The sequence below is a fragment of the Enhydra lutris genome, unplaced genomic scaffold (genome assembly GCF_002288905.1).
Source record: "Enhydra lutris kenyoni isolate GAN:26980312 unplaced genomic scaffold, ASM228890v2 scaffoldscaffold55, whole genome shotgun sequence".
Lineage (NCBI taxonomy): Eukaryota > Metazoa > Chordata > Mammalia > Carnivora > Mustelidae > Enhydra > Enhydra lutris.
This window is the reverse complement of record NW_019154139.1, coordinates 656,410-668,653: the sequence shown is the minus strand read 5'-3', so window position 1 is coordinate 668,653 and position 12,244 is coordinate 656,410. Positions and strand designations below refer to the sequence as shown.

Sequence of the window (12,244 nt, the reverse complement as noted above, 5' to 3'; positions counted from 1 at the left end):
GTGGACCAGACTAGAGACTCCAGAGACGGACCCACACTGGTGCACAAAGCGGGAAAGAAAGGGACTTTTCAACAAATAAATGGAAAAGGTAGTTGTCCCTATGGACAAAGATAAAATTTGATTCTTATCATACCATATTCAAAAATCAACTCCAGATAGGCTAGGACTTATACGTCAAAGACAATTTTGGAACTCTTAGTAATACATGTAGGTAAATAATAGTTTAAACCTCAAGGTAAGGAAAATTTTCTTTTTTTCAAGATTTTATTTATTTATTTGGCAGAGAGAGAGAGGGAGAGAGAGACAGCAAGAAGAAGGAAGGGGAACGGCAGGCAGAGGGAGAACAGACTCCCTGCTGAGCAGGGAGCCCCAAGCGGGACTCCATCCCAGGACACTTAATTTAACTTAAGGCAGGCGCTTAACCAATTGAGCCACCCAGGCATCCCAGGAAAAACTTAAGACAAAAATAGCACTGACTAAAAAAAAAAAAAAAAATACTGATAACTTCGGCCACACTAAAACTCACAATTTTCATCAAAAGATAGTTTTTAAAAGCTGAAAATACAGGGTGCCTGGGTGGCTCAGTCATTAAGCATCTGCCTTTGGCTTGGGTCATGATCCTGGGGTCTTGGGATCAAGGCCCACAGGGGGATAAGGGTGCCAGAGATGGGTGAATGTATATCACTGTTTGGTTCTAATTATGTTTTTTTTTTTTAAGATTTTATTTATTTATTTGAGAGAGAGAGAGAGAAGGCATGAGCACACGGAGGGGAAGAGGCAGAGGGAGAAGCAGACTCCCGGCTGAGCAGGGAGCACAATGTAGTATTCTTTCCCAGGACACTGGGATCATGACCTGAGCCTGAAAGCAGACGCTTAGCCAGTTGAGCCACCCAGACGCCCCCTAATTATGTTTTTAAAACTACCTGAAAGTGGGCCATGTAAGGACAAACAATGAAACTATGCCATGAACCAAGGATTACGACTAACCAGAGCATGTGCACCCAAGATCCAGTGAAACGAGAAAAATGAAGTAATTAAGGTTCTGTACCATATAATAAAATAAGAAAAAGATATAAAACGTGCAATGATAGCAATGAAAAAGAAAACTCTTCAGATGATATAATTGTGTATATGAAAAATCCAAAATAATTTTCAAATATATTAATAAATTGATGGAAATGTTAGCCAGAAGCCTGGATTAAAAAGAAATTGATCCACAAAAATCAATTCCATTTCTATCAACCAGCCACAATTTGTTGAAGAAATACAAATTTTGATACTACTTATCATAGAAGAAAAAACAGAACACATATAAGACTAAATCTAACTTCCAAAAAAGTATAAGACCATCACAAAGAAAACTGTAGGAGTTTACTGAAAGACACTAAAAGATAAGTAAATGGAGAGATATACCATGTTCATAGATGATAAGACTCAATAATGTAAAGAAGTCCGTTCTCCTTAAACTGATACATGAATTTAATTTCAATAACAATTTTTTTAATTTTAATTCTTTTGATGTGTCTTGACAACCTGGTTCTACAACTTGAATGAAAGTGTAAGGGGTCAAGAACAGCCGAGTCGTTTCCAAGGAAGGAAGCAAGATTGTGGGACTTGCCTAACCAGCATAAAGATATCCTACAAAGCTATAGTAACAAAGACATCATGTCATTGGCCAAGGGCAAGGAACAGACCAACGGAGCGGACCGGGAAGTCCAGAGATACCGTATGTGCAATGGGTGGGGGAGGGGCTTTCCACAGTTGGGTACCCCTGTAACACTGTGATAGGACCTCCTGTCACACCACAGGCAAATTAGCTCCAGGAGCATTAGAGACTTAAAAGCAGGAGCAGCAGCGCTTCTAGAAGAAGCTGCTGGAGATTATTTTCATGACCTCAGGGTAAGGCTATAAGGCATAAAAGTCTCCAACCATAGAGGGAAAAGTTGACCAGCTTAAGTTTATTAAAATTAAGGGGGATTTACATCCAAAGAGACCATAAATGAGCAAAAGACACATCACACAGTGGGGGACAGTATTTGTAAAAGAGTCAACTGAAAAGGGAGAATCCAGAGTTGACGTTGCTCCCACAAATCCAAAAGCAACAGACCCGTGAGTCTGAGGACAAATGGACAAAAGGTTCGAGTGGGCAGTGCTTAGGAGAGGAAAAGTAAATGGCCAACACATGTCTGAAAATAGGCCATTTTATTGGTCAGCGGAGAAAGGCAAAGGAGTCCCACGGCGCTGTGTCCAGAGGCCTTAGGGTGTCTCTCAACGCCCAGGGCTGGCCATAGCCGGGTGATGGCCGTCGGGGAGAGTGCAGTCCAAGGGCACCCCCGTTAGCCACGCCTACACGGCTCAGTGGACCAGGTCCAACAGCCCCACCCCACAGGATCATGTCCACGTGCAATCTGTGAATGTGACATGATTTAGACATAGTCATCGCAGGTGGCATCGAGTTAAGCTGTCACACTGGAGGGAGGAGGGCAGGCCCCAATCTAATAGTGGTGTCCTTCTGAGACCGAAATTTGGACACAGAGGCTCAAAGGAGGAGCACCGTGTGAAGACAGGGCAGAGCCTGGGGAGGCACTCTATAAGCCAAGGGACACCAGGGATGGCCAGTGGTCACCAGAAGCTGGAAAAGACAAGGAGGGACTCTTCCCCACAGCCTTGGAGAGCGTGGCGCTGCCAACACCATGATTCCAGACTTCGGGCTCCAGAATTCGCAAGAATACATTTCCGTCTTTCAGCCCCACCCCGTCGGTGCTGCTCTGTGACAACCCCTGAGCACCCCATCAACGCTTCACTCCTAGGAAGATAACCGTCGAGAGCCGCACAGTGTGTTATGAAAAGTACATGGTGTTTTCCTAACAGCAAAAACACCCTGGAAATCGTCCTCACAGAGGCAAGCTGCTGAGCGGTGGGGCTGGCCAGCCCCCGCGACAGAGCAGACACAAGGCGAGGAAAGAAGGCGGGACAAGGGATGTCCTCTGAGGGCACCGCCAGCTCTGAAGGCATGTGCTCCCGGAGCCCGAGCCCAGAGCCCACGACTCTGGAGGCGGTCTGTGCGCCTTCACCCAACAAACACTCACTGACCCCGGCCACGTGTCATGCACAGCCCCAGGTGCTGCGGTGAGCACAGCGTTAGGGACCTACGCTCTAGGAGACACAGACGGACAGGCTGCAGACAGATGGGGGGGTGGGGGGACAAAGAGGTTGGTGCCAGGGAGGGAGGTGAGGAGAAAAGGAGGGAAGGAGGGAGGAAGGGCGCAGGAGAGAGAAAGAGACCGAGCCCCAGGCAGGTGGAGGGAACACGGTGTGTTTGAGGAGGCAAATGTCCCGGGGCAGAACCAGCGGGGGGTTTGGGGGAGGCCTGGCTCATGCCTTTTCATCACACAGACTCTCAGGCCACCACTGGGTGCCAGACACCTCTAGAGGTGCACTGAAGTTCAGACATGGCAGGGTCACCCCCAGAGCCTTGGGGGCCCCCCACACCTGTCCACCTGTGCTCTGAGCCCAGGCCCAGGACAGGCTCCCAGGCTGCACACGGTCAGCTCCTTCAGGAACTTCAGACAACTGAAGGCAAGAGCCCAGGAATCGCTGGCGCCTGCCCTTGGCACCTGGCACAGTTCGATCCCCCATGAGCATTAGGTCACGTGAGGAGCGAGACAGTCTATCACTCACCCCGTCCCGTGAGGGGTCCCCACCACTGCCGCAGGAGCCCCACCGTCCCCACAGCCCGGCCAGTCCCAGGATGGGGCCGGGGTGCCCCCGAGCCCGCTCTGAGCTCAGGCTGATGCCCACATGGGGACCCGCTCCCTGCCTGGGGTGCAGGCCGCCCCCAGCCGACCCTGCACTGGTACCTGGCGGTTTGGGCGGCTGGAGCAGGGCGCCCTCCGCCGTCTTCACGCTGGGAAGCGCGGACGATAGCAAGGGCTCGTTTGGTATCTTCGGATCCGAGGGTCTGTCGGACTCAGCGTTGGTCGGACCAGTTTTCGGGGACCTGCTGTCTACGTGCTGGAAGTTACAAGTGGGGAACTCGAGCTTCCCGACCGACGGGGTGGTGGCCGACCGCGCTTTGCGGCTCCTGGCGGCGGCCCCCCACAGGGGCGCGGGAACCGTGCGGGGCCCGGGAAAGGTGCGGGGCCCGGCCTGCGCCTCTTTCAGCCTCAGGTCTTGCTGCGGCGCTGTGGTGGGGGCTCCCAGAGGCGGGCTGGGCATGGCCGAGGGGCACCTCACTTTCAGGGGCTGAATGTCCAAGAGGGAAGACGGAAAATTCACGCTGGAGATGGGTGGCATCTGCTTCCTGGCTCTCCTCACGCTGATGCCCTCCACGCAGAGGTCGGACCCGTGGAAGGGGGGCAGCTCCACGGTAGGCTAGGCAGAGGAGGGCGCGCTGGCCCAGTCGCCCAGAGCCCGGCGCCTCCTCCCTGTGTCTGCCACGGCCAGCAGAGGCCTTGCGAGAAGCCTGGGCCTCCCTTCCCTGGGGCTGGGCAGTCCCCCAGCTCCCTCCCCCAGAGAGGCCTGGGCACACGGTACTCCATGGAACCAGAGTCCCCAGCAAAGTGACCACCCAGCCCTGCCGCCTGGCCTGCAGGAAGGCTCCCAATAGGGACTAGGCGCAGGACCTCTGAAGGAGGACACCATTTTCTCCAGGCGGGAGGAGGGAAGACACAGCAGGTCTGGAAAGGAACACCCTAGATTCTGAGCCTGGACGCCATGGACCTCCCAGCAGCAGTCCAGGCAGGGGGGCCTCCCCACCTGGTGGCCACAGAGCTGGGGATGGCTGGGGAGGACAGGGAGTAGAGCAGAGTGGTGAAGGCGGCTGGGCCGGGGGGAGTCCCAGGCGGGGTGGGGGTGGGGGTAGTCCGGGGGCACCAGAGCCACTGGCTGCTGTCTTTGCCTGAAGCAGCTACAGCCCCCACGGGCGGGAGCACGCGCCCGCCCCTCCCCCCTCAGCACTGCGCCCCCCCACCCCGCGCCGGGCCCGCCCGGCCCCCCAGCACTGCGCCCCCGCACCTGTCTCCATAGCAGCTCAAAGTTGCCGATGTCGCAGCTGCGGTCCGCCCTGCGGTCCAGCACCACCTTGATGGTGTCCTCCTGCACCTGCGCGCACAGCTGGGCCGTGACGGGCGTGGACGCGTGCATGGTGGGGCTGGAGTTGATCTCGATGAGCCAGGGCTGGAAGTCGCGGCCCAGGACGAAGTCGGCCCCATACAGCTCAAAGCTGTTCTTGCGCGGCTCCACGCGGTCCTGGGCCGCGCGCATGGTGTTGGTGACGGCCCGCTTCATGGCGGGGTAGATGACGCCCACCCACACAGCCCCGCGGCCCCGCTTCTGCAGGTACTCCCGGAACCTGGTGCTGGTCCACATGTTGTGGTAGGGCAGCAGGGGGCTGCGGTCCTTGTCGTTCTTGAGGTGCTTCTGGATGGAGTTGTTGCACAGGTGGATGGCACTGCGCGGGGCAAGTGCGGTCAGGCCTGCGCCTCCTGGGGCTCTGGCACCGCGCCCCCGCCCCCGCCCCGGAACTCCGCGCGCTGCGCCCGGGACTCAGTCTCCACCTGGGGGACCCGCGACCCCTATCCTGGACGGTGGCCCCGGACCGCGAGACCCAATCTCCAGAACCCTTATGCCCCCACCTATGCGCATGCCCGCCGGACATCTCCCCCGAGACCCCACCCCTGCGGACCCTTTGCCCCCACGGAACCCCCAAGTCACAGCTAACCCCGCCCCCAGAGACTCTGCTCTCGAGACCCCACCCCCCCACCGCAGGGTGGCTACAGGAGGGGCTCTGATAGCTCGGGTCCTCTGGAAGTAACGCCTCCCAGAGCCTCAGTTTCCCCATCTGCACCCGGCAATAGAGATGTGGCTCTTGAAGAGCTGGTCTGGTGAGACAAAGTGAGAAAGTCTTTGTGAAACGAATTAGTTACTTTGCACTCTTGCCTTGTTCCAAACCTGTTTTGAAACAACTACGAGATGAGCCACGCGGCTCTGGGGGGTAAGACGTGTCCCTGTGACCCTGGAGAGGTCGTGCTTCCAGGGGACAGAAGGGCCTTGTGACTGGAGTCAGCGGAATTAGGGTAGTGGGCCCCAGAGCCAGCACGGCACTCCCTCCGTTAACTCCGGCCGCTGCATAGACGGCCGGGCTGTGTCCGCTCAGAACGGTTCAGGGACTTTCCTGCCTGCCTGCGGGGAGGATTATGGTCCCAGATGGAGAAATGGGGCTCAGAGAGGGCAAGGGGTTTGGCAGGCACCCCCTCACGGCTTGGTGCATCCGGTGGCCTGGGGTGGAGGGCTGGAGGGGGCTCCTTATGCACAGTGAGGGGCGCGCCCCCTCCTCTAGGCCCCCTTGGCCTGGCAGAGACAAACTCACTCGAGGAGCTGCCAGCCAGAGCCACTTGTCCTCAGCAGCAAAGGGTCACTTGCCAGGTGCGACTCTTGGTGTGGTCACAGCCACTAGCCGGGGGGGACACAATTAACACGCCCAAGGTGTCCGCTGACCATCTCCCAGCCCTGTCAATTCTGGGCTGAGCTCAAGAGTTGGACGCTTCACCAACTGAGTCACCCAGGTGTCCCCACCTTTCTTGGAAGCAGGCCCCACGCCCAGTGCGTCCTCTCTGCAGGACCCCCTGCAGCGCTCCTGGTCAAGACGCCCTCAGACCCACACAGTGGGGGGGGTCACAGGCAGAAGTGGGGAGCCCCTGGTTTGGACAGGCAAGGGGGTTCTCTGCCTCCCTCCCGAGGCTTTGCCGAGTGACCTCACTGTCCCCACCACACCTATGTCCTGCCCACCTGGAGAGCCTGGCGAGGCATGGGTTCCCCCACCCCTGACACCCCTTCCTGGACATCTGAGCCTCTGCCCAGCACCTCCGTGGAACACCCTCCCCAGCACCCTGGCCCCAGGGGCCTTGGGATCTGGGTGCAGCCTTTTCTGCCTCAGGTGCTCCCCACTTCTTGTCCTGCCTGGCACCGCTGGGGTCCTCAGAGGACCCCTCAAGCCACTGTCATGTCCCATAGGCTGCCTGCTCAGGACCTGAACATTCCTTCCTCCCCAGCCACCTGCAGGAACCCCGACCCCAGGACTTCTGGGGCTCACAAAGAGTTTGAGGGCTGGCAAGGCAGATGTGACCCCAAAGGTGCCCCAGAGAGAGCAGGACTGTGCGGCCAGCCGAGGGCACCACCAAGCTTGGGTGGCTGCGGGTCAGTGTGTGAGCACAGCTGGCCACTTAGCCCTTCCAGCAGAGGGGGGGCACCCACCACGGAGGGGGCTCTGAACCTGCCGCTTAGATGGGTCATCCCTGGGCCCTGCCTGGCATCTCATGGGCACACGGCACACGGAGCTTTCAGGATTTTCTGGAGACGATACACACGTGTTGGGGTGCAGAGCAGGGCTTTGAAGAACACCAGGCCTGGGCCTGGCCCTCGGGGATGGAGGCCACGTAACCTCCCCGAGCCCGCTTCCTCATCTGTGTGTCCGGGGTGACGGGGGTCAGCAGGCGTGGCCCGGCACCCCGCCCCATCCTGCAGGTGTGGTGGGCACCCACCGTGTCCCCTCATGCCCAGTGGCGTCCAGCTGGCGCTCCCACCGACCTGTCCAGGCTCTCCAGGGAGAAGCGCTGTGTGGAAAAGCGAAGGTAGCTCTCCTTGTAGAACCAGATGGTCAGCGGGTTCCAGTCGGTGACCAGGAACCACTGCCTGATGTCGAACTTGGTGCCGTAGATGAGCAGCGGGGTCTCAATGTACTTCTGCACCACCCACTTGTTGTCCTTGGCAGAGAGGTGGTCGGCCGCCACCAGCTCCAGGATCTCCTCCACGCGGTTCATGCACACGATGTCTGCAAGAGGTCGGCGCTCAGCCCAGGACGCAGCGCGGCGTCCAGCGTCGGCCCCAGGACCCCGCGTGGCTTTGATCCGGGACCGGGAGGCCGCACAGCCGGGTGGCCCCACAGGGAAGGCTTGGCCCTCCTGGGGGAGGCCACAACCGGTGCCGACCCCCAGCCTCTCCCACCGGGGAGCCTGCTGCCAGGACTCAGGAGAGGACACAGAACGGAGAGGGCAGGGATGGCGACCGAGGCATGTTTCAAAGGCGGCCCGCAAGGGGTGGCTGAGCCCCAGCCCCGGCGTGGGGTGAACAGGGGCAGGGAAGCTCTGTGGGCCTCAGGGAGCCAGCAGACAGGGGGGCGGGCAGGCGTCCAGGGGCCCGGAGTCTGGTGCCCGGACAAACAACACGACTACACATCAGTGCACCCGTTCTGATCCTCCTCCGCCGCACGGTTCCTTGTCCCCAACTCCCTGGTGAGCAGTGACATCTGAGCAGAGGGGACAGGCCTCTCTCTCATCTGTTGGGTCACCACCAGACCCTCCAGCCCTCTCTTTCGCAGCCATGACAACCCTGAAGCCTGGAGGGAATGACATCACAAGATGGTGGGGGTCTTTGGGTAGCCACACGCGAGGAGGGAGCTTTCCCCACAAAAACGACAGTCTCATCTTTTCAGCTGTGAGCTGAGACCTGCTGACCGGAAACGAGAGACTCGGCAGAGCAGCAAACCTCAGCAGTCACCCGGGCTCAGAGCAGGAAGGCGCCCGGCCAGCGCCCAGCCACAGCCAGCGCCACAGCCACAGCCACAGCAGGCGCCACAGCCACAGCCACAGCCGGCGCCACAGCCACAGCCAGTGCCACAGCCACAGCCAGCATCACAGCCACAGCCACAGCCGGCGCCACAACCACTGCCGGTGCCACAGCCACAGCCACAGCTGGCGTCACAGCCACAGCCGGTGCCACAGCCACAGCCGGCGTCACAGCCACAGCCACTGCCGGTGCCACAGCCACAGCCACAGCCACAGCCATAGCCGGCACCACAGCCCAGCCAGGAAGCCCTGCGTTCGGGTGTGAGCACCGGCAGCTGAGGTGTCTGTGGAGCATTCCTGGGGACGCCGGTGTCTGCCGCGGGAGCAAGGTCGGGCCTGACGGACAGGAGGACGGAGCCGCCGGCAGACGGATGCCTTGTCAAGAGAAGCAGGCTCCGGATAGAGCCGATGGAGGGGCAGGGGCTGGACCCCAGAGGGCGGGCGCGCAGAGCACAGCGGGCGGAAGGCCGGGAAAGACAGTGTTTCAGGACGGATGCAGCAACATCAGAAAGTAATAAAGACTTTTTAAAATAACGTTAAAATGAACCACTTAGGAATTAAAACAACAAAAAACTCTTCAAATAATTCAAGGAGAAAATAAAATATCCAAAAAAATTGAAAATCTATTTAGATACTCAGGAAAGTGGGAACATCGCCTGACACATGCGAGCCAGCGCGGCCGGGAGGGCCATCTCCAGCGGGGACGGCCCAGACGGAAGACTTACTGTTGCACAAGAAAGACTGGAAATTAATAGGCATTAAAGTCAGAGCCCATGGGGAAAACACCCTTACAGGAAACTGGAAAAATGCAGCCTCAGGTTGGTTCTTTGGAAACCCAAAATAAGATTCTCTAACCTTGAAACCCCTGTCTTAGAAAGAACACACAGCATTCGCTGTTGGGAGTAAAGAGGACACACAGGACAAGGAGCGGCCCCTGAGCCCATCGAACAAAGACCACACACAGCAGGTACGTTCCTCGGGGCGGGGCCTCCAGGAGAGCCGGAGCCCACGGGTGAGTGAGGAGTGGGAATCCCGCTGTTGCCCGAGTCCGAGTCCCCCATCCGTCTCAGCAGCGAGGGCCAGTGGGCTGCCAAGGCCGGGCAAGACAATATGAAAAGAACAGAACGGCCCAGTTTAACTTGGGAACAACATCCCGGCTTGTTGGCCACCTAGGCCTTGCACGGAGCCCCAGGCCATGCACCTGCACCTGGGTGTGCCCGCCGCGCTCCGGGGCCGCTGGTGGGCGCTTCGCGCGCCGCGCCCGGCCTGACTCACCTCGGCCCCGGGACTTGGCCGCTGGCTTTATGATCCAGATGTTGCGAAGCCCATCGATCTCCATCTGCGGGTTCACGGACATGATTTTGTTCAGCAGAGCCTGGCACTGCGAGAAGTGGTTTCTCGAGCTGGAGATGAAGGCGTCACCACTGCAAAGCAAGATCCAGAGATCCCTGAGAGGTCGCGAGGCCGCGCGGGGCACACGCGGGGCAAGCGCGTCCCCCCGCTCTGGGGCCCGTCTCTCCGCTCTCTGCAGTGTTTGTCCACGAGCAGTAAAGCGGCATCAGCCGGCTCTGTTAGGCTCAGCGCTCTTCGTGAGGTAGTTAAGAAATCTTTGCCCTCCTTGTGGTCAGAAGACACACGCCAGTGTTCTCCTTTTCTGTGGCTTTCCCATATCATGTGATACATCTTGAATTAATCTTTGTGTATTTAGAAGACAGGATTCAAGACACACCTTTTTGGTTCACAAGGATGCTGACTGCACAAGCGTCGTTTAGGAGTAACGACAAGGAGTAACCCTTCCTAGGGGTTGGTCGTAAGTGACCACATGCGGGAGGCTCCATCTCTAGAAGCTGTCCCGGGGTGTTGTCTGGTAGTGCCCAGTGGCCCAGGGCTGCCCTCTCTGGATAGGTGCATTTATAGTAGGTCTTGAAATGGGGTAGGAGTTCTCTGATTTTGTTTTTCTTGATCAAGGTTTTCTAGCTTTTCTTAAATCATTTGTATTTCCAAATAAATTTCAGAATCTGTCAGTTCCTCCCACTCAAGCCCTGGAAGAAAATCCCTGCCAAGATTCCGACTGCGGTTTCACTGAATCTCTACGTTAGTCTGGAAGGAAAAAACCTCCGTATCACTGAGTTTTCTAATTTATGAACATGGTTTTATTACACACACATACTTCTTAGGTCATTAATTTCTATTTAATTTTATAATGTTCTGTTTAGGGTCTCCAACTTACATTATTCTGTTTTCTGGTTATTTGTTGCTATTTGATGTTATCATAGATGGCACGAGAACTCCATTCTGTGATTGCTGTTAGTAGACAGGAACACAGCGCAGTTTTGTATGATGACCTGCTGTCTACTGACTTCACTAAACTCACGTAACTTTCTGTAAGATTTGTAAAATTTTCTATATGCACGATCAGGTCATCAGTAAATAGTTTTGCTTCTTTCTGATTTTATGCCCTTTATTTCTTTTTTTCTGTGCTATTAAACTAAACAGGGCTTTCAGTCCACACTGAATAGCAGTCGTGAGAGTGGGCATTCTTGTCTCATTCTGATTTCAAGGACAACACTTTCAGTACATACTATTAAGAAATATGTTAGCTTTAGAATTTTTTAAAAGATTTTATTTGTTAATTTGATAGACAGAGCTTGCAAGTAGGCAGAGAGGCAGGCAGAGAGAGAGGGCAGCAGGCTCCCCCTGAGCAGAGAGCCCGATGTGGGGCTCGATCCCAGGACCCTGAGATCATGACCCGAGCCGAAGGCAGAGGCTTTAACCCACTGAGCCATCCAGGTGCCCCAGCTTTAGAATTTTTATATAGAAACTTTTCCAATTAAGGAAGTTCCTTTTTCTAGCTCACTTAAAAAAAAAAAAAAAGTTAACATACACAGTATTGAATTTCAATGATGTTTTACATCTATTGAGATGATCTTATAGTTTTTTTCTTTACCCTTTAAATGTGACAAAATCTACCAACTGACAATTTTTCAAATTTTTTTATTGTGGCAAAACACATATAACATAAAATTTACCATCTTACCCATTTCAAGTGTGGGTCAGTACTATCAGGAACACTTATATTGTGCAACTATCACCCCCTCTGTCCCCAGGACTTTTTCATCATCCCAAGCTGAACCTCTGTCCCCATTAAACACTCACTCCCCACCCCTCCCCCAGACCCTGGTACCACCATCAACCTTCCGTCTCTGTGATCTCCGCTCTAAATACCTCATGTACGTGAAATCAAACAGTTTTGTACTTTTCACTTATACATACTGTCCTCAAGCTTCATCCATGTTAGAGCAGGTGCCAGAACTTGCTTTGTAAGGACGGCTGAGGCCCCGCTGATTAACTTTTGAATGTTAAACCAACTTTGAGTTCCTGGAGCTTACATCGGACACGAAGAAAGAAAACTGTTTGCATTCGTAGACGACATGTCCTATGTGTAGAAAATCCCAAGGAACACACACACACACACAGTACAAAGTAGTGGAACTAATAAATGGGTTCAGCAAAGTCACAGGTACAAGATCAATATAAAAATATCAGTTTAGGGTCGCCTGGGCGGCACAGTCGGGTGAACATCTGACTCTCGGTTTCAGAGCCATGATACCGAGCCCGCT

General features: G+C 55.5%; 1 protein-coding gene across 1 annotated transcript in view; it reads right to left on the bottom strand.

Annotated features, from left to right (window-relative positions):
• LOC111157705 (tubulin tyrosine ligase like 8) overlaps window positions 1–12,244 on the bottom strand; it is a 48,533-nt gene that overhangs the window by 11,073 nt on the left and 25,216 nt on the right. The window contains exons 9-12 of the mRNA XM_022519340.1: window positions 9,900–10,048; window positions 7,588–7,831; window positions 5,017–5,452; window positions 3,861–4,374 (exon numbers count right to left, since the gene is read on the bottom strand). Coding sequence (XP_022375048.1) covers window positions 3,861–4,374; window positions 5,017–5,452; window positions 7,588–7,831; window positions 9,900–10,048 — 1,343 coding nt within the window. The remainder of the gene's footprint in view (window positions 1–3,860; window positions 4,375–5,016; window positions 5,453–7,587; window positions 7,832–9,899; window positions 10,049–12,244) is intronic.